This window comes from Mixophyes fleayi, chromosome 4 (genome assembly GCF_038048845.1).
Source record: "Mixophyes fleayi isolate aMixFle1 chromosome 4, aMixFle1.hap1, whole genome shotgun sequence".
Lineage (NCBI taxonomy): Eukaryota > Metazoa > Chordata > Amphibia > Anura > Limnodynastidae > Mixophyes > Mixophyes fleayi.
The window spans coordinates 203,532,581-203,555,944 of record NC_134405.1 but is presented as its reverse complement, the minus strand read 5'-3'; the positions used below and the strand labels follow the sequence as shown (position 1 = coordinate 203,555,944).

The 23,364-nt window shown below is 38.9% G+C and overlaps 1 protein-coding gene and 1 long non-coding RNA gene across 4 annotated transcripts in view; both read left to right on the top strand.

Moving 5' to 3' along the window:
* Nucleotides 1-4,517: 4,517 nt before the first annotated feature.
* Nucleotides 4,518-5,847, top strand: LOC142150053 (uncharacterized). Its single transcript, XR_012690990.1, has 3 exons — nucleotides 4,518-4,586; nucleotides 5,120-5,436; nucleotides 5,793-5,847. It is a non-coding gene; the product is annotated as an uncharacterized LOC142150053 (long non-coding RNA).
* Nucleotides 5,848-11,463: 5,616 nt separating this feature from the next.
* Nucleotides 11,464-23,364, top strand: part of UIMC1 (ubiquitin interaction motif containing 1) — a 109,526-nt gene continuing 97,625 nt past the window's right edge. For all 3 annotated transcript variants that reach the window (XM_075209149.1, XM_075209148.1, XM_075209150.1), the window contains exons 1-2: nucleotides 11,464-11,641; nucleotides 13,885-14,055. In XM_075209149.1, the coding sequence (XP_075065250.1) occupies nucleotides 13,897-14,055 (159 nt within the window). In that variant the 5' untranslated portion in view covers nucleotides 11,464-11,641; nucleotides 13,885-13,896. The remainder of the gene's footprint in view (nucleotides 11,642-13,884; nucleotides 14,056-23,364) is intronic.

The following is a 23,364-nucleotide window of genomic DNA, read 5'->3' as shown; positions in this document are numbered from 1 at the left end:
CACCTCAACTCTCCCGTGTTTCATCGTGACTGCACCAGCTGATTCCTATCCGCTGCCTCCGTGTATCTACAGTATCCTGCTCACCTCAACTCTCCCGTGTTTCATCGTGACTGCACCAGCTGATTCCTATCCGCTGTCTCCGTGTATCTACAGTATCCTGCTCACCTCAACTCTCCCGTGTTTCATCGTGACTGCTCCAGCTGATTCCTATCCGCTGCCTCCGTGTTTCTGCAGTACCCTGCTCATTGCAACCCTCCAGTACTCCTCGTGTCTGCAGCCAGCTGATCCGCTCTCCGTGCTTCTACAGTGTCTCCGCTTGGGTCAACTCGCCTGTCTGCATTGGATCAACGCTCCGCTGCTTCCATCTCGTCTAGACCATCTCTACTCTTCAGCGTTCTCCAGGTGTCCAGTTCGATATACTACTGCTTCCTGAGTATTGTTTCCATCTCTGCTGGTCTACCTACCTGTGCGCTGCACCTGCTTGATTACCGCTTCTACCCTCCTGGGACTTCGTATCCTTCCGGCCTCCAGCCGTTCAGGTATCCCTGCACTTCTGTCTGACAGCCTGCTCTCCTGAACCACGGTATGCATACTTCTCATTGACTGTGCTGGTGTATTGCATATCTTGCTGGACTGAGTTGTTCTCCTCTGGAGTTGCCTATCCGCTGAGACTATTACCATTATTTGACTGTGTTACCTCTTTGCCTAGATAGCTCTTGTGACTTTGTATTATTGTGCAGTGCTGTTCAGTTATTACTATTTGTGCATATCATCGTGGGATCAAGTTCAGTGTGCCCGTGTATACTCTGCATTGCATTTATCTCCCCGTGCTCTTCCTCACATATATATATATTCAGTGGTACAACTTGCTAGAGGCAGACCACTGTTCCCTGTTTCCTGAGTCACCCGTTTCCAGTATCCTTTCACATAGCAGTGGTACAACTTGCTAACGCAGACCACTGACTTCCCGGATACCTTCACCTGGATTCCATTCCCTCACCTAGACAGCGGTACCACTTGCTATACGCAGACCGCTGACTCTCATCACCTCCTCGTTATTTCTGGACATTCCTCCTCACTATAGCAGTGGTACAACTTGCTATCCGCAGACCACTGACTACCCTCACGTTTCCTTGTCCATCCAGTTCCTCGTGTCTATTATCTACATATTACCAGTGCTGCTAGTCATAGACTTTCCACGAGCATTCTCTTACCATCTGCTGTCTCCTGTTCCGTGATCACCCCGCTACCAAAGTATCATATTACCACCTATACTGCTCTGGTAAGTCCATCATCTGGTGATACCTGGGTAAAGACTCCTAGTGCCGTGACACTACCTCTGTTACCTGCCTGCTTCTGGACAAGTCTCCTCTCCACATCGGTAGTAGAACTTACCCGGTGCAGACTACTCTTGCTACCTCCGTTACCTGCCTGCTTCTGGACAAGTCTCCTCTATACATCAGTGGTACAACTTGCCTATTGCAGACCACTCACGTTTCTCCATTACATGCCTGCACCTGGACAAGTCTTTTCTTCACATCAGTGGTACAACTTGCCTATTGCAGACCACTCACGTTACTCCGTTCCACGCCTGCACCTGGACAAGTCTTCCCTTCACATCAGTGGTACAACTTGCCTATTGCAGACCACTCACGTTACTCCGTTCCACGCCTGCACCTGGACAAGTCTCCCCTTCACATCAGTGGTACAACTTGCCTATTGCAGACCACTCACGTTACTCCGTTCCACGCCTGCACCTGGACAAGTCTTCTCTTCACATCAGTTGTAAAACTTGCCTATTGCAGACCACTCACGTTACTCCATTCCATGCCTGCGCCTGGACGTCTTCCCTTCACATCAATGGTACAACTTGCCAATTGCAGACCACTCACGCTATTCTGTTACACACTTGCGCTGGACAAGTCTTCTCTACATATCCGTGGTGAAACTTACCAGCTGTAGACCATTCATGTTTCCTTGTGATATAGCTTCTACTCTGTAAGGTACCTATTAGCTGGACTAAAGTCTACAAGTGCCTCTGTATTGTAGCTGCAAGTCGCTGACTCTTCTACTATATTGTTGATTGGTCTTTGCCTAACGTTATCCAGTTATCAAGTACTGGCCTGCTATATGCTACCTGTGTGCTAAGGCACTTGGACTCTTTCCTCATTTTATCCTGTTTACTAAACTGCTGTACCATCACAGTTCCACAGTGCCAAGACTCAGCATTTATACTATTGACATTCCTTTCCTCTATTCTACTGTATGGTTCCACGATTCACCACACTACCCAGAGGTCCGCACTTCTGGTAAGTGTAGCTACACCTGGTGAATTCTGGGTAAAACTCCTAGTGCCCGTGACATATAGCATAACAACTGGTAACTATTTTAACATCCTATGAAAGAGATTCATTGTGAGGTATAACATACACAAAAGAATTTAACCCATTGCACAGAATACAGAAAGAGACCATTGACCATACAGATTTTAAACACATTATATACATCAACATTATTTTATCCAACTTATATTTGTACCATAATTTATTCCATTACACGTTTGCTGATAGTCCAGAAGGTATAATTATGTAAAAAAAATGTGGATACATAACTATCGTTCCATATATAGACATATTATTTAACCTATCCATATATATATATATATATATATATACATAATTTTATTGCACAAATGTATTATTTTACATAGTTTAATTTCACACATGTCTTATTTTATTGACAATTATTTTTTTTATGTTTTAGGATCCATCATCCCAACGGAACAGGTGGTAACACCACTTACCACCTCTCATTTGCCTGCTGCCATGGAAGAAATAGCATCTCCTGTCGGCTCAGTAACCGGTGAATAGGTTTTTTTTTTTTTACTATATGTACTAAATACATGCAAATATTTTTTGTGTAAAACGTTATAAACATCATTTAATATCAGAATAATTTATGTGATTTTTTATTTTTATTTTTACAGAGCGATTTGAAAATGACAGTGAATCATTGTCATTTTCTCCTGCTGACAGTTCAGTCTACAAAGATGCTGCAACAAGATTTGAGATGCTCCAGCAAGCCTTCCCTAACCTTCAAGTTCCATCCACCGAAGGGGAAGGTCCATCTCAAGCAAGGGTACTCTCCACAGGCACCAGTCTTCCAACACAACTGGTGCACGGTCTGCCACAAGAACGCACTCGGTTTCATTCCATCACAAACTTTGCAAGACAGAAGGAAGGAAGGCAGGAAACATCTCGCTGAAATATGGAAGACAGAGTTCAGGGAATTGGTGACTCGGTAGACCATTTGATGTCTGTTGTGGAAGAGGTACGAATCTCCCGTAATGCCACCAATTCATTATTGGAGCGACTCATCACAGTGCAAAGTGAAATTTCAGCAACTCTGCACTTGAATAACACCTTTCAAGCGCGAATGGCAGTTGCAATGGAGCAGAATGCTACACTCCATTATCAGCTTAACCAATCCATGGCACAGATGCATATGCAACAACAACAACAACAGACAATGCATCTGCAAATGATGACAATGCATCTGATGAATATTAGTGAAGAGCTGAGGGTCCGGCGAGCCCAGGCTAATGTTTCAGTCCCATTACTCAATTGGAATATTTCTGGACTTGTTCCCCCAACACCACAGCAGAGGACTTCATTGGTACTGAACACCCAAGTGGTAGAAGTAAGAAGACCGGAGTCTGCAAGAAGAAGATTGCGAGTGGAAGAGCCAGAAGAGGAAATCATCAACCCCGTGTCAGAAGAGGAAGAAGGGTAAGATTGAAGAAAGTTATCCAAAAAAAAGCATATGTTATAATAGCCTAATGACAGGAAAACATATATATGTCATATGTACTTTTATGTGCAATTTTTACTATTGAAAATGCATGTTGTAAAAATTTCACATTTTACTTGTATAATATTGTTTTTTTTTTTTTTTTAATGTGCATGTTAATGTATCCTATTTTTTAAATTATATTTTACATTAATTTTAGGTAAACCAGAAGCGCCGTGGATCAAATCGAGGAGGAACTTAAAGCAAGAAGATAACATCAACCACTTTAAATCGTTACTTTAAGGTTTTTCCGGTCTTTATCTATTTCTTTATAAGATGGATGTATGAAATTTTCGTGCATGTGTGTGTTTGTGTGTATGTGTATATATATTATCCATAGAAATATTTTATTTATATAAAATGTTTCTCAACTTTTATCATTCGAACACAGAAGACCGTGAAATCTGAAGACTTTGGAACAACATCAGGAATGACCAGCAAAGTTAATTACTCGGTGAGTTTGTTTCAGTTTAGTCTGTTTTCTTGTTGTAATTTAACCTATTTTTTTCCTTTTATGGAAGGGGTATGATGTGACCAATGGACAATGAAATATAAATTATTTATATTGAAGTCCATACTGATCCTTCCTTGTTTTAAAAGTAATAATTTTTTTTTACAACCAAATACAAGTTTCACATACACTTTTTCATTTTTTTTTAGATTGCGACAAACTATCAAGTTTATACAACTTTCAAGAACATGGAACACACAAATGCAAACATCACTAAAGATTGAAGGTAATAATGTTTTTAACTATTGACTTCTACATACATTGTAATGGCAGTAACATTTTTGAATGTATAGGATAGGTTGGCTCCTTATTAACATTAACAAATAGTGCACAACCCTTACAGCGCTTCACAATTCTTTGCTGCAGATGGATAAATTCTAAACCATACACTAAGGTTTAATTGGTATAGACATAAAAATTATGAATCAGTCTTTTCTGCGCTAAGATCCCCCAAAAACTGACAGCACAATAATAAAAGTAAAATAAATACTTCTATTGGATGAAGTTACAATATGTCGTTGCTCTTTGCTATTCTCCTTTCCAATAGCGATGTACATATAAGTGGAAAGAAAAAAATAACAATAGCATAATCCTGTATAATATTAAATGATATTAAATAATCATATAATGATTAACAAGTGTCCGATAAATGTTTAATGAAAACCAGAATGAACCTTCAGCGACAATTGTAATAAGATCAATGAACGTTCCACCATGTGTGATTCCGTATCTTCATATATCTTGGGAGATCTCCCGCAGGGGGTACTACTTACACCATATATTCTTTAATGATGGCACTTCAAAAATAATGATTGGATTCATCAAACATCTCCACGGATGGACACATAGAAGAAGAAAGAAGGAACATCTCTAAAGTAGTAACTAATGGTATTTATTATATAAAAACATATATGTTCCTACCAGAAAGTAGATGGTAATCAGCATGCAGTAAAAACTGTTACATCAAACAATCGTGGGAGTCCTGGTCGGAGTTTCAGCAGAGTCCAGATCACAAATGACAGCCGGCGAGGTGAACGAACTGCCGGATACAAACAGCCAAAGACGTCCCCGCAAAGGTAAGTTTCTTTGGGTAGGTTTAAAATTCAAAGATAGGAGTATAGCCACAGACGTGTTTCGATCCGAATAGTAGTATCCTTATCACCATTACCACTATCAATTTTCCGGAAGTTCTATGTCATTTTGAATTTATTTTAGTTTACACTGAAAAATGTATTACTTGGTTGTTTAAATATGTAATCTATTTAACCACTACCAACCAAAAAAGTTGCAGAGGTGGCTTTATATCAAAACAGAAACCTCAATCTTCCACAATGCTTGCTTATGAAAAAGTGGTCTAACTCCTCAAAATTGTACAGGTTAATGTTAAATTTAATATTAATTTCACATATTGTCATTTTTGTATATTTTGCAGAGGTTCTGATGGAATTGGTGGATGTCACTTGAAAAAGACAGCAAGAAAAGCCAAGAGGATTACTTTATTTTGTAAGATGTAATATTAAAATTTTTCTTGTGTAATAAAAAAACTCAACTAATTATTGTTTCATTATTTATTAGACAGATACACCTTCTTAAAAATCTGATACACACAATATTTATTTGTTATTGTGTAGAAAATTCAATTTTGTTGGGGTGGTACACGTGTTAACTCTGTATTACCCCAACTAAATGGATTTTTTTCTAATTTTTGTGTCCAATTTTGTCAATTTTTCATTCCCTAAAAAACACTCTCTTTGACATTGTAAAAATAGAAAAACACTTGTACAAAATCACTTGGGTAGGGGTGGGACACAGTGAAGACGTGTACTACCCCAACCGAAGTGAATGTGTACCAATATATTTTGACAATTTTGTATAACTGTTGTGCACTGCTAAAAGTAACTAAATAGCGTGCTGATCAAGAGGCAAGTGTTGATGGATAAAATCTAAATAAGTAGTTTTCTAAACAATTTTACTTACAAGATTGGTGTAAAATTGTTTAAATAATAATAATAATAGAAAACTTATGTGATTTTTTATTAAATTGAGCACATTAGATTTTGGAAAATACACATAACAATGGTGCATTTTTAACACTTTTGAGGATAAATGTATGAAGGGTGTGATTTTGCATAATCTGTGATTTTCTCAGGAGAGTTTACACTTGCACATGTAAGAAGCATATTTTTTAATAAAACGTTCCAAAGTTGTGCTTCTGTCAAAATCAATATTATAAAAATCACTATAGATCAAACTGCTGAATGTTTAACACTGCAGCTAGAAGTGTCAAATGTATGAAGCTGTGATTAAACAAACTATGGAGTGTTTCCTTTAAAACCTGAATGATACAACACGGTGCATTATATCATCGTGTTGTATAAACCAAGACAGAAGATTCCTCTTGGATGTTACAAATATGGGCCCCCCCCTGGGCGAAGAACAGAAGACTGCAAGCAACAATGGGCCCCACCTGGGCAGAAGATTTGAAGATATTTCAAGCATGCACTTTTTGGATGGTACAAATATTTTGGGGACAGTGGGCAAGCGGGACATTTTAGATGGTACAAATATTTTGGGGACAGTGGGCAAGCCGGACATTTTGGATGGTACAAACATTTTGGATACAGTGGGCAAGCCGGACATTTTGGAAGGTACAAATGTTTTGGGGACAGTGGGCAAGCCGGACATTTTGGATGGTACAAATATTTTGGGGACAGTGGGCAAGCCGGACATTTTGGATGGTACAAATATTTTGGGGACAGTGGGCAAGACGGACATTTTGGAAGGTACAAATATTTTGGGGTCTTTGTTTACATCCATTTGGGGAGGTAAAGCTTCAGACAACAGAGGATATCTTCAATGGTGAGTATTTTGGGAATTTATTATTTTTATTAAAAATATATGGTATACATGAGGGTGTTTACTGTTTTTCTTATGGGTTTATTATTTTTAATAAAGGTTTGTGGTTGTAATGAGGGATTTGTGATTTTATTAAACATTTTGATTTGTGGAACTACAGGTCCCAGCCAGCCCTGGGTGTCAAGGCATGTTAACACTTGTGGTTCTCCAAGTGCCAACATGCCCTGGCTGCCATGGGTAGGCTGGTGCTTGCAGTTATACAAGTAGCAGCATGCCCACACTATTTAGGGCAACATGGCTGGCTGGAACCTGTAGTTCCACAAAACCAAATGGTGTCTGTTTGTTTATTTCACACTAAAATCCCCATTTATTACCCTACACCCACCACCCAGGGGTGTAGGAAGAGCCATAGTGCTATCAGTATTGGGCTGGGTGTCCCTAGGGATGGGGGGGCCTGCTTTTTTTTTTCAGCGGACCCCACTCACTAGGGAATCCAGCCCAGCGCTGAACAGTCTGGGGTTGGTTAGTCATTATGGCAGGGGGACCCCTGCTGCGTGTCCCCCTGCTATAGTGCCTTCAACCCAGGCTGGTTTGCCTAGTGCTGGTTCAGTGAAAATAGGGGGAACCACACACAAAAAATTTCCCCGATTTTCACAGAACCAGCAGTAGGCTGGCAGCACTAGGGTTAAGACTAAATAGAGGGGGGACCACACGCTAGTTTTTTTTTATAAAGAAAATCTTCTAATTAAAACACTTTTGACAGCTGCCTGAGGTCAGGCAGCCCAAACAAAAAAAATGTATTGCAAATTTCAAACACTTTATTAATGGTAAATTAAACACATTTTGAATGAAGGAGTTCCATTGGAAAGGTCAGTTTACTTGAAGATTCTTCATAGAGGTACTGCACAGCTCACTAATTGGAACTGAAATATGAATACATTTTCATATAGGTAACTTTTATTAGGTTGTATGTTGTAATAAAAAATATTTTTTGTAGAGGACACCTCACTGCTTCGTTCTGCATACTAATGTCCAGGCAAAAAAACCAGATGATCCATGTTGATGTTTGGTGGAGATCTTAGAAAAGAAAAATTATGTCAGTAAGATTCAATTAAGATAAAAATTTTAGGTAATCATTTACTTAAACAAAATAAGGGTCAGCAATATTGTCAAAAGATTTTGGTTTATCAATTGACATATCCAATCACATCACTCCCTTACATATTAATGCAATACAACAATTTAACACAATAGTGTAATGTAAAAATAATAAATTATACTCACCATGGATGTTTTTTGCCCTTTCTTACCCATTATCAGAAATGGTAGAGAATATCCTCCTTTGGTGACAGGTAGACAGTTTGGCATCATTCCTGTATATTAAATGACAAGTACATTATTTTATTATTTAACTACACACATATAACTTGGACCTTATTAGAAATAAAAATGAATTACATGAAAAGAAATCTTCTATTACACGTTGACGGACATGAGTTGCAAGCTCCTCCATCTGTCCTACCTCAGGAGAAAGGTCCAAATCCAAACAAATCTCTGGATATATATCAACCTCCAATTGGTTTGCAATACAAATATTGTGCAGAATACAACAAGCAATAATTATATCACAAACTTTAGAGGGTGAATATAACAGCACACCGCGGACCTGTCTAAACAGCGAAACTGGCTTTTAAGTACACCAAAGGTTCGTTCTATTACACCCCTGGTACGAATGTGTGCTGCTTGGTACCTTTTTTCTGAGGAAGATACCTGGTTGGTTAATAGAGTCAGCAACCAGGACTGGTTCCCATATCCAGCGTCGCCTAAAGAAAAAACCATAACAACACTTTTTAGTAGCACTGACACATCTTTACATTTGTGGGGGGGTTTTGCACTAAGCTTGTAATACACATTTAACAAACAAAAAACAAATAAATTACCAAGCAGCCAGCCATGTGGAAAGGATCTTGCTTCAAAATTCCGGAACAAGGACGACTGTTGCAAGATGAAAGAATTATGGGATAAACCTGCAAAACTTGGGTAGCATCACAAACCATCTGAACATTTATGGAATGGGAGTGTTTTCGATTATGAAAACTTTCTTCCATTTGGCGGGGTGGTATAAGGGCAATGTGGGTGCAATCAATTGCACCCAGCATATTGGGCATTTGAGACAAATCATAAAATTTAGCTTTGACCCCACGCCACTCATTGGCAGACTGCGGGAAATTAATAAACGTTGCAGTGTGCTTTTTGAGGGCATTTAGGACCTGGAACAGGATCCTAAAAAAAGTGGGTTGGGAAAACCCGGCAATAACTGCCAAGGTGGGCTGAAATGTTTCTGAGGCAAGAAAATGCAAAGCACCAAGCAGTTTGGCAAGTCCAGGGACTGCACGGTTACTAGGGTAATGAGGTTCCAGGTCCTGTTTTACAATCTCCTACAGATTGTAAATTGCAGACGAGGATAGGCGATAAAGTCTTCTCACCTCCTCCTCGGGCAATCCATCAAGCAAACGCCTGTTGCGGTACAGACGTGGCCTGGGGATTCTAGTCCTACTTGCCGCATTTGACAATGCAGCCATTGCCTGCCCACCATTCTCTCCCACAGGCTCTCCCTCTTCCATACTCACATTCACACCACATACATCAACATTCTCTCCAGCGACTCCCACATTTGCATCACCTTGCATTTCATCCACAACAGTCTCCTCCATACATGCAGCATACATGTACATCCGCACTGTGTCCAGGAATGGCTCCATTGAAAAAGAGACAATAATTAAAAGGGATAATTTAAAACTAAAGTATTAACTATTTAAAAAAAAAATGTAGGGAGAAGGCCTGTTTGTGTAGGGAAAGAATGGACCTGTGAGAAGCACTATTTACTATGATATTACTTTGGATGTAAGTGATTCATTTATATATTAATTTAGCTAATTTTTAGGACAGCTAACACCAAACAAACAATACAATACGTGTCCTTAGGAAATGCTCGATAATCCACCAACAAACAGTTCAGTGAAATGCTGGGAAAGATTTGTGTACACCAAAAAAAACACTGAGCCAACAGTAATTTCTCCGCAAAGCTGTTCTGCACCACTGTCCACTCAAGTGTTTTTGAAAGAAGAAAAAATGTGTCAGTTTATTTAAAATAAAAAAGGACTGCACCACTGATGTTATTTTTCAAAGGGGAAATTTGTAAACTTTATTATTTATTTTGACCGGATTTTTAAAGAGATATTAATCCTTTTTCATTAGAATGTAATTGTAATGAACCTATGTAACTATTTTTTCTGTTTAATAGCTTTTTTAATGAACTTTTAAAAAAAAAAATTGGGAGCAGACCAAGGAGGTGCGAGATGAAACAGCAGATTTGCCTGTTTCACCCACAGCGTTAAAAACAATTGCATTGCTTTTAATGCTGAGGGTTCTCATCCACCCTATACTTTTGCATAAACAAACGTCTGGAGCGCGAGAAGAACGTTTCGTAAAAAAAAAAAAAAAAGATTTGAAATGCGGGTAAAGTTTCCGCGCTCGAAAATGCTGAAAAAAACCCCCCAAAAACACTTAACGCGCTCGAAATACACAACTCGACAATAATTGAATATGCCCCTGTTGCAGGAGCAAGTGGAAGCCTTTTCAGCTGTTTAGTTCAAAGAAGTGTCCAATCATTCCCTCTTCTGTCACTCAGCTCTAGTGGGGACTCACAAGTTTGGTTCTGGCTAAACTTGAGGGTCCTGATAGCTCTGTATAAGCTTGTTAACTTATCTCCCATTGTCCTTGCACCTAGAAGCTGTAACTCGCATCAGGTCCTCAGGGGCTGCCTATTTAGTAACTCCCGAGCATAACAGGAATCCAGAGAACATCCAATGGATAAATATGTGTACACGAAGTTATCAATTTGTTGAGTGCAAAAATGTGTCATACTATCCTGACACGTATAATTATTTCCACTTTATTGTTCTTAATTCACTATAGCAGAAAGTATTTATGACAATGAACAGTGCAGCTAATCCAGTCAAACCCTCTGTCCTGATTCAGGTCGACCTTGAAGACCGTTGGATGGTGTCAAGGGAATCAGCGGCAACGTCCACTTCGGACGATGACAGGGGAAAATGTATTATTTTTATTCTTACAAACAGTCCCCTTTGTTTGTGGCTCACTTGGTTCGCTCCATTGTCCGGCGCGTCCCCGAGAGCAGTATGCGCAACCTGCGTGGAGGGCGCGCGCCAAGCTACTGTCGCGCGGAATCAGGAAGCCGTTGGAGCGCGCCACTCGGTTACTCATGTTTTGTAAGAATTATTGGGATTACACAGTTGTCAGTGCCCATTAATGATGTGATAGACTGTGTGCAGGACTTTCACCAGTAACTCGAGGCAGTTATCTTATATTCACATCCGGGTACCGGAGCATAATTCGTTTGAGGTGAGTCTGTTGCTCCCCGACCAATCATCGCAGCGTGTTCATCCAGTGCCCGTCCTGACTAACCCTCAGAGCACATGGGGTACGCAGCATGCTCCCAGTGCATGCTGGGACTTATAGTTCCTCATCATCTGGAGAGCCAAAGATAACTGGTTGCCCTTTCCTGCAACTACCTCTCACTACAGGAAATGTTTATCAGACCTTTACCCACGGTTTGTTTTCTGTTGTACAATCACTAAAACGGGCAGAGGTGTTCCTTTTGCCTCCTGACACCCTCTCATTGTGAATACATCTACTTGGGTTGGTTGTTTGGGTTTGAACACTCATCAGTACTTATGTAAACTACTTATTAAAAATGTTTGATCATCACAAAATATATGTATGTATGGCATGCAAATTCATTCTATATTATCATTCAAATACTATATTTACAGAGTATAACATTTTTTATGCCTGGTGGGACTTTTTACTGCTGCATGTATCACTCGTTTGCTACAAAGTGGACTTTACATATCCACATTAAAACCAAATACTGCATGTAGTTTAAAGTATAACCATGAACACTATTCTATTCTAGTTTTGAGATCTTGACGGAGCCACAAATCACTAGTTTTTTTGTGATGAAAACTTCCCTGCTACATGTACATTTTTTTCGTCCATTGTATACTGTATTTAATTTTATTGATTTATCAGCTTAGAGTAAACTATATACAAATACTAGTCATAATAGCTCCTTATGTCTGGCAATTGAATAATGAAAAATAAATTAATGCTCCTAATGAAAGTTAGGACAGGTTAAATCTGTGCTAACTGTCCATTGATTGTTTTATTTCCTGCTATCAGTGCTTCAGGGCCTGTGGCTGCATTGCAGTTAATTAAGTAGTGGGGGCTCCCTATTAAATGAGTGCATAGGTAGAGGTGTACAACACCTAATGATTAAGATCATTTGCCAATTTTTTTTTTTTTTAATTACTGATGGAAATAAAGCCAATGTTACATTTATTTATTTATTTTTACACTTGTGAGCTGGACATTACAGCTAACCCGTATCAAATTAGTTTGTAAATCTATGCAGGCAACCAGCCATGATGTCACTAATCACTCCATATACAGGTCTATACTTTCTTTATTTCTGTCGCCTAAGCACTTACAGTTTTCAATTGACTGATAAATTACCAATTTCTTTCTTCCTGTATATATGGAGTAAATACCACTGCATTAAATGGGGCCTGGGACACATCGCCACCATCTGCTCTGTCGTCTAGCAAGCACTTGCACACACGCATGTAGTTGGACCCTCTGCCAGCACTTTTAGTACGGGTGAGATCTCTCAGTAGTACAGATCCAACAATACATCCTTAACGCTTTCAATTAGCGCCAAAGTTGAGTGTCTTCATTTTCTCCTCACCGCCTACCTTTCTGTACATGAGTAAACCCACCTTGCAATGGATCCTTTATTCTAAACAGCATATGAAGCGGTATCACTCTGTAGCATAAAGGTAATGGTCGCTCCCCTGGAAACCCTGGCATTATCTCAATTTTCTGCCACAGCAGCACTAAGCACATCCCGTTGACACATTTTGATATTTTATCCAATGCTTTCATGCGTCTGGAGGTATATAAAAAAATATAAAATAAAGAAAAAAAGCAGCATTCTCCGTGTTGGAGTTTCCATGGTTCCCTACCTGACCACTACACAAATGGTCACTATGTAAGAGTGAGATTTTCAAAGAATGGCCAACATACTCGCAGTGACGCTCAAATTATGTTCTTACAGTAATGGCAAAACTACAACTCTGGACCATTATGTCATTCTGAATAATTTTTGCTGGTATCTTACTGTTGTACAAGTATTTGTGTATGTTTTATTACTCTACATATTCAAAATACATAATAAATGCTTGAACTACTTGTGTTTTGTATGAATTCTAATTTGAGATGTGACATATAGCGGTGTATTCAATTGTTAGCGTTAACGCTAACAATTGAGCGCTCTAAAAATCTTACCGTTAATACGGTAATTACTCGCGGAATTTCAGCTCACAGCTCCCTGAGCTGCGAGCTGAAATTCAGCCCGCTGGCAGCGAGTAAGTACCGTATTAACTGTTTACGCGCGCAAATTTACCGTATAATATGAAGTTTTTTTCGAGCACTCGTTTTTTTGTGTTTTAGCGCGTTAAAACTAACAATTGAATACCCCCCATAGAGACTACATCACTTATTTTTTGGGTTGTTTTTAATTTCAGGGGGTGATTACTATGCATCGGCGCAGGAAGCGAAAGAGCCGTGCAGATGAAGCTGGCAGCCAGTATGTAGCAGATGAGGAATATGGCAATTCTGAGCGTAGAATCGATGTTGGTTTTGAAAATAGGACCGGCGACGATCCACCTATTGTGATCTCTGATAGCGATGACATGGTATGTGGTCTGGAGAAAGATGTTTTATTAACATTTATATAGTGGCAGCATATTGCATAGCGCTTTACGATTGTGGACAACCACAGAGTTGACTTGCATATGAGCATAATATTGTTGCTGCTTTATAAATAAATAAAGAACATAATTTATAGCTCTGTGAAAAGTAATGTGAACAGGGCATTATAAAAGTTGCATGATTTTACTATTTATGCAAAGTGCTTTCCATCTAAAGTGCAGGCACTATGTTTTGTATATTGCGCTTATATTTTCGAAGTATAGTAATACACTTTTCTTAATATGTCACTAAATATAATAGCAAACATTGAACTGCAAGTTTCCCAGCTTAAATTTTAAACAGTACTGAACCAATTTATGACCTCTCTATGTGATGGAGGTATTTTGAAAAATGATTTTACAGTTTACCTGTCTTCCAATTGTGTTGAGCTGACCTGCAGTTCATAAATTGTGCATTAAAAAATGTTGGCTCCTTAGTTTTCTAGAAACTTGTCCAGTCTAGTTTGTCTAGAAAATTGTGTTTGCCTGCAATAATCATAGAGGTCCCTCTTGTTGTTAGCCTGGTCTTCATTATGAAATTATAAAATGTAATTGATGATATAAGAGAAGGGCATGATCTGTAGGGACTGTAATGTGCTACTGTGTGGTATTCATCAATACTTTTCTTTAGTTTGTGAACTTTGGTTAAGCATCTTATTAGTGTTTTCAATGGGAAAAAAGTTCCAAAATAAACCCCCATATGCCCATCACTTGCTCCAGAAATACCACTTGCCTCTTAAGCCTCCCACTTGCTCCAAAATAGTCCAACATGCCCTCTCTTGCCGCAAAATGCCCCCACATGCACTTAGACTTTTCCACATGCTCCTCGGAGCGCTCAAAATTTTCCCATGTCTAAAAATACTTACCTACACAGCTGCAGCCCAGAGAGGATGCAGGGAGACCACAAATTCACTGCACACTCTTCTCTGGTTATGCTGTGTGACTTCCCTGTGCTGTGCAGAGGGAGGTCACAAGACATGAAAGCTGGCTGCTCCTGGGAAGTCTTATTCTCTGCTTTATAGCAAAGCAGAGAATAAAGGCCAGAAGCACATATCTGGGGGCTGCAGGGTAAGGCTTGCTGGGTATCCTGTTGCCCATCACTGCTCTAGGGTGTAACATTTAACAGGAGCAAGTACAGCCTGTAGAGTACACTAATATTGTTAATGGAAACCAAACCTTATGTGTGTAAATCTCTGGTAAAATGCAGCAGGTTAAAAAGTCATGTATCCATTTGCCATGCTAGCTTAATACCCAATTGGACAGCAATAAAATACCAAAGTAAATGGTGCAGGCTTAATTTTATTATCTTTTGTTCATTTTTGTGCTGTGGACAAGCTGTTGTAAGTCTTGTGCATGGTTTTATTCTTCGGGAAGCAGTATACTTGGCACAAAGTAATACCGTTGTCAAACAAGCCTTATAGGGGCACATTTATCATTATTCACATAAAGTGAAAAGTAGTTTTCAATCCCTATCGCAATGATAAGGATTGAACTACTTCTCACATTTATGTACAGCCGTGCAGAGAAACAGCAGTTCCGAAAAACTGCTGTTTCAGTGATAAAAAAAATCATACTTACCCCCCTCTTCGGAAGCGCTGTCTTCAGGTCTTCTCCTTACTCTTCAAGTGCGCATGTCCAGTTCCAAGAACTGGACATGCGCACACAGATCCCCTCTCTGTCTCTGCAACTATCGTTGGAGAGAGAGAGCTGTGAGTGACAGGGAGGGATCATGTGATCCCTTCACACATGCGCTGTCCAGCTCTGCTCTCCGGAGCAGAGCTGGACATAACGAGGAAGAAAAGAACATGTTACAGTTCCTATGATGTACGCCAGCTTCAGCTGTACATTTACATTACAAGTTTCCGAAAAATTTGTTTTTTCGGAACTTGTTAAATGCCGGCCCCGAGCAGTCACCATACTGTTGTATGGTGACTGTTAGGAAAAACGAACTGCAGCGAAAATTAATGGTTTGGGAGATTAAACAGTCTAACGGAGCTGTCATAAATATCAATTGCAGACTTCCTTCACCTATTTTCACGGTAAGTGCACGATAGTGCAATACCGTCATTTGTTAAATGTGCCCCTTAAACTGCACTACCACCTCTGTTTTATTATGCAGAAATGCAGCCTTAGGAAAACTGAGGTATGACAACATCCCAAAAGAGATAATTGAAAACTTGCAATTTAATTAGAACAACATGAAAAGCAGCATTTAGTAGAAATGTTAATTGGTTTACAAGTACCTTTTTTTAAAAAAATATTATACTAGTCACCTGATGTTTCTGTAGTCAGATAAGATTACTTACAGCTGATTATTGTTTGAAAGTGTCAGGCATCAGTAAAAATGTACCAATTACTTTGCAGCATTTGTATTCTTTGTAGTTGAACAGATGTTCACCACAATACATTTGTTTCTCACTGACAATGTGTCATCTTTTAACTAATTTCTGCTCCAGAAGGAATTACATGCTTTGATCAAAGAGAATGTTTAACACCTTGTCCTATTGCTAAAAAAAGGAAAGTTGTTACACCATGATTTTCATATCAGGCAGACATTAAAAAAAATTGTCATTCTTACACGTATTTATCAGTTAAAGCGGTATTAATGCTTAATTAACTTAATTGAAAGCTGCCATCATATTAAAAATTGAGAAATAATTATCAATGGCTTGCAAGTGCAACAAAATACACCACATACAGAGAATGTGCACTCAATGCAATTGCCTCCTGAAGAAAGAATGCTCTCCAATTTCTGCTGATTTATGTACCATAAGCATAAAGTAGGTTATATAACTGAACAATGTAGGGTAGTATGGTATTTCCATAGGACACGGCCCCTAATAAGGTAGTACCTCCTTCAACACTAAAATTGAGTGTTGGAGATTACAATGTCCAGGGGAAGTGTGTGTGTGTGTGTGTGTGTGTGTGTGTGTGTGTGTGTGTGTGTGTGTGTGTGTGTGTGTGTGTGTGTGTGTGTGTGTGTGTGTGTGTGTGTGTGTGTGTGTGTGCGCGCGCGCGCGCGCTGGTGGGGTTTAAATATAAAAGGCAGAAGGCTTAGAGTGCTATCAGTTTTGTCCTAAACTTTGAGTAGTTTGAGACCATATAAAGGGAGGGGAAGAGAGACAATGCCAAAAGCATACTAGTAGGTTAATTGGCTGCTATTAAATTAACCTTAGTCTCTGTGTGTGTGTATGTGTATGTTAGAGAATTTAGACTGTAAGCTCCAATGGGGTAGGGACTGATATGAGTGATTTCTCTGTACAGCGCTGCAGAATTAGTTGCGCTGCGTAAATAAATGATGATGGTCAATTTTTTCTGGGTGCGGTGTGGGGATCCAGCGTATGTCTGCCAGAGAAAAACCTTTAGGGGCCTTTTGCTCCATATCTACCCACATCTTCAAGTCTGGTGGAATGAACCACATGTGGGTTTGATCTAGAATAGAGACTGTATGGCATTTGGGTATATTGATTAATAACAAGCCACCATGGGGTAAATGTATCAAGCTGAGAGTTTTACGGCGGGTTTGAAAAGTGGAGATGTTGCCTATAGCAACCAATCAGATTCTAGCTTTCATTTTGTAGAATGTACTAAATAAATGAAAGCTAGAATCTGATTGGTTTTTCAAACCTGCCGGAAAACTCTCAGCTTGATACATTTACCCCAATGTTTCTTTGGGAGGAAAAGTACCAATCTCTCCTTTCTTTTGGGCTTCCCCCATTTAAAGGTATTGTTTGGATTATAATTTCCGAAAGGAGTTTGGGATGGGGAGAGGAACAATTCCAAACACATACATCACTTGTGGGAGGTTGGCTATAATTTTAGTCACCAAATATTTGATTGCATTAGATTTCCAGACATACAGGAAATTATAATGTTTTCACTCTAGTCTCCTGGAAGTAAACTCATCATCATCTTTTTATATAGTGCCACGAATTCCGCAGCGCTGTACAGAGATCTCTCATCAGTGCCTGTCCCATTTGAATTGAATGGACTTCAACTTACTGTAATAGAGTGTGTATGGTGGGCAGCAAAGTATCTAGAACAGTGATAAATAGCATTTCCATGTACACACATAGGCAAGTCTTGTGACTCGTATCACAAGGGAAAGCTATCTGATTTGAAGCCATTGCTGAAAACTCTGGCTGATGTAAATGAGCATAAGGCAAGGACTGTCCAATATAGCTTTTGCCCAAACCTGAATTTCTTGAACATGAAGCATCTAAGGACAGCAGAACAATAGAGGGGTATTCACTGATGTAGAATAGGAGAGAAAAATGGAGATATACCTTTTGTTGGCAAGAGTGTAATCCTTAAACACACCCTATATGGTTGTTACAATGAAAAAGGGTAGCAGTAGGATTAATTGGTTACTGATTTATTTGTAATGTATTTTTAGATCCCCAATCAATAATGCAATTGTTTAGGCAGACTGTGCGGGGTCCTTACGAAACTGAACTATCATTACGATCTGGGCGTTAAGGAGTTCAGAGGAAAAAGCTTGAGCTTGTTTTATAAAGTCTTACTCTACAGTAGAGGTACATTATACCTTTATTAATGCCTCACAGTTTAGATCTGCTGAAGTCCGGCAGACACGCTGTGATTATAAAATTATAAAATTAGATAACTGTCCCTTAAGTTATGTTGGTAACAATCTACCAGTCTGCATCAGTCATCCCCCTTCTACACATAATCATATTACAATAGGCAGCGTTCTCCAGAAAATTTTGCTGGGTGACATTAAGAAGTAGCCGGTTAGGGGCAGTTGTAATACTTTTCAATAATATTGAAAAATTTTGGAGGTTATTGCCCACACCTGCCAGGACTGATCAGACTGGTAGTCAGTGGTCTAACACACACTGCTGGCTGTACTGCTCACATAGTGCCTGTTCTAATAGGGGAAACAATGGTTTATTCTAATAGTAGGACTCTGTTGGGCTGGTGGTGGCAAGTAAAAACAGCCGGTTTGAGCACCCGTGAAATAGGTGCTGGGGAGAACACTGAATAGGGGAGCATTGAGAAATATACATTTATAATTAATCAAGACATGAAAGGCTAGACAACAGAGACATTGTAGCTTTTTTATATATGTCACGAACACGCTACCAGCTGCCATGACTTTGGGGTGTTCGCTGTATGAGGTCACACACGATTTCAGCCCGCAGTCTCTCTCACCTATCACACAGGTTCTAGACCTACGGAATCGCCCCCAAACACAGCGATCTCTCACCCCAAGACACTTCAATATTTGCCACCACCTATTGAGTACGGGCAATAGGACCCCAATATACTGTCCCACACTGGCACACAGGCTTCTAGTTATCCATAAACTAACAAGACCCACACCAGCACACACAGGGTTAACTCTTCACACCTCCAGACTGTTACACAAATGTAAATACAAGCACACCCAGCTTGTTAATCAAATGTATCCACAGATCACACACTGGCATTCCAAGGGTTAACCTGGTCGAGCAATCTCTCTTCTAAAAGGCTAATGGATTCTTTAGAGTATCAAGGATGCAACTTAAAACTATAATTTAATAACATACAAAAAGTACAGGGCATACAGATAACAAAAATAATGTATAACAATTAATAAATTTGACATAACAAGCAAAAACAGTTTAAAATAAAAAGGATTACATTCAGATTTGCACTTCTGGTCAAGGGGATTTGGCTAGGAAGATGGACAGCTTATCAATGTAACTTGATTTCCCCAAAAGTCTGACCCCTTTTTTCCTTCAGAACACAGATTTTTAAGCAAACTCAAATGGGACGGCATTCACAGGGGCAGTGTGAATGCTAATGTGGGGGCGGAAATGTCCCCTGGGTGTCACCTCAGGTTTGTTCAAACTATTCCTAAGTTTTGACCTGTTGGTAATTCTTCACAGATATATCTCAGAGAAACAACACCCCCCTCAATAAACCGGTCATAATCTCCCGCACGTTTAAATACCAAATATGATGAGATTACAACAATATCCAATCTCATCCTGAAATACATGTGACTATGGTTGTTCCCTTTGTAGTTGGTATCTGTTTTAAGACCCTTGTGTGGTTTTTGCCCCTCAGTACGGACTGGCATCCAGATTTTCCAAAATATGAACTATGAAAACATTTTCCTTTGAAGGTCATATTTCTATATACCTGTATAGGCTTTCACATGCTGCCTACCAGGATCTCCAGCTGTGATTGGCACCACAAAGTCTATTCAAGTGTGTAAAGCGAACATCCTGGAAGCTGCTAAAAGTGGCAGGCTTATCTACTCACACTGGGATGTAAAAAGCCATCAAACACAATTCCATCAGACTCTGCGTCTTTAACTTTTACACTAACTTGTCAATGGATTCATTTGATACAACCTATTTACACTGCAGTTATGAATTATCCCTTATAAATAACTGCAAGCTCTCTATGTTCACGACAATATATATAATTTTATATTCACTTGATATATTTATAAATACCTAATAGAGCATACACACTCGTCTGTTTTTATATTAACTTACCTTTTAATAATTAGCCGGTAATCAAGGGTCATATTTATTTTAATTAAAATTAATAATAAAGTTTGGATTTTTTTGATTACTTTCTAACATCCCAGAATGCCCCGACATTAACATACCCCTTCTCTCTTTTCTCTCTATGTTTTGTATTGTATTATAGGTATGGAAGGGAGCATGTCCCAACAAATACTTTACTAATTTGATCTGGGTGACTTAATTAATGTATAATTTTCAGAGGTGCATTAACATCTAGAAATACCCGGTACTGTTATTTCATGAAACACGCTGTGGAGACCTTTATTTCCCACACAGAATCACCCCCCATCCCCAGAGCAGCCTGTCTGGATCAAGTAATCTGAGATAAACTCACTAGAGTATATTTATGCAACTATAGGACATAGCCTTTAAATATACTGCCAGCATAATACACAGCCAAACCCCTTGGATTAAGAACATTGATCAGTGAGGCATGATCTTTGCAACTATAGAAAGATAACCCATCTTACTATGGGTTTTATAAATTGTAGAACCAAGCCAACCAATAGGTCCAACAGCAAGTGCAAAAGTCGCTGATGAAAGGGGCATTGTTAATGTGTATACTCCTAAAAGGCAAAGGAAATGTACAAATTGGATCATATTTCAAAAGTGTTTCTTTTATACAATTAAAGTCCTTTATCACAGCAGACATAATAATGCAGTCATTTTTCTAGGCTTGATTTGACTTTAACACCCGTTAAGAGGGACTTATGACAGCCCTCATTTCTTCAGTTCCAGTCCTCTTTGTAAATGAAGGAGGAGTGGTAAATTGTTTGAAATTGTCTGTATCTTTTAATATTAATGCATTTGTATGATCCATTTTCTCATGTGTGTTCATTCAGTTGTGTCCTGATGACAAGAGTGTATGTATCTAACGAACCAAACAAAGCAGGAGTTTCTTTGTACAAAATTGACTTATCTATTATTGTTAACAGGTGCACATTTCTTTTATATTTGTCTCAATATATACAGCAAGGTTTTCTGTCCTCTAAAGGGACAGCTATATATTCCCACATTAATATGCGGTTCTACATTTGTAATATGTTTAACCCAGGAATGATTTGTTTTCCTTTGCTGTGGTTTGTGAGGGGTATGTGGGGATGTCTGAGGGATATGTGGGCGAGTTTCTGAGTACATGTGACATCTGAGGGCATTTTTTGACAAGTGGGGGTCTTAGTGTCATATGGTAGAATTTTGGAGCAAGTAGGCACATGGATGTATTTTGGGATGAGTGGGGGTGCCAACCTTATTTTGGAGCTGTTTTGAAATGAAATGCAAGGTGTGGCCATATTGGTGATTGGAGGGCAGCACATGTGACCATTGAAGTATATTGGATTGCCCATTCCCATTATTTATAGATGGTTGGCTTGTGAGTAGGGGCCTCTTACTTCTTTGGTTGTCTGCCATGATTTTTTTTGCCGTATTTGTGACCAATTGTGAGGCACTGCTGAATGTGCTGTTGCTATAAAAATAAGGCTCTTTCTGCTGCCTTGTGAAATGTAATAGCCTTCTTCATTACCTACATAAATCACCATAAACATTTGTATTAAAAAAAAACTACTGAAAACAAGAAAAAAATACCATAAAGTTTTGTTGTCCGTGAATGGGAAAGCAACTAGTGTATTAAGATAGATTTTGCTATATTAAGAAAATACAATAAAGTCAATCATGTTTTTAAAGAAATCTCATGCATTTAACTGTTCAGAATTAAGCAAGCTCATTCCCAGTGTAGATGTGTATTAATAGTCTGAGTTCCTTACACACTGACGTTTGCTTGCTGCTAACTGTGACTGGATATAATATAAACTGGGGATAATATTTTCTGCCTTTATTTACAAAGGTCATACGGGGGGTGGAGGGGGGGGTCATGGATTTATTGTTTTTGTTTTTTTAAGCTTAAGATCAGTCTTTACCTCATAGTAGTGATTTGTACTCCATCCACAAGTTGGCTTCTGGAGCAGCCCTGTCCCGCCTGCTTAGCCATGTGTATCGTGTTGAACAGCTACTGCATTTCCATCGGCACAGATGATTAAGAACTGCAGGATTTGAAAGCTGTGCATTTATAGCTGAAATCCTGTAGGATTTAGGTTGATATACGAGAGCAGGAAAACTGCTAAGCATAAGAAATGTGCTAAAGGAACACTTGGGAGCTTCTGGGAAGAAAATGCATGTACTCGGCGAGCCGAGTTTGCATTTTAATGGTCTGCAAGAGCAATTATTAAATTGCTTATTCATTAAATGATAAACACAGGAAGGCAGCTGTGCCATTTAAAAAATGAGAAGTATGAGCACTGGAGAGAAGCTTTCCTGAATTATAATATTAGAGTATCAGGAGGGAAAGAGCATTTTTTTCTGTTTTCCTCAAGGTGTCGCCATTGCCCACCGTTTACTAGATAATTTGTTTTTTTGGGGTTTTTTTTTTTTTTTTTTTTTTTTATATATACAATAATTTTATTTTTATCATGACACTAAATGATTTAAGAAAGTGCTGGCAGAGCCACAGCTCTAATTGTATGTTTCTAAAGATAATGTTTGGCGGGGAATATGGAATCCCATAAACACTTCTTGATAAACAAGTGAAACATTTACAATAAACCCCATATTCTTAAACACCCATATAATTATTTGCTTCTAGCATCAAGTCTCTACAAAAATTACAATTTTAAACACTAATTAAAATTCAATGCATTTGTTTATTTTGTTTAAAAAAAAA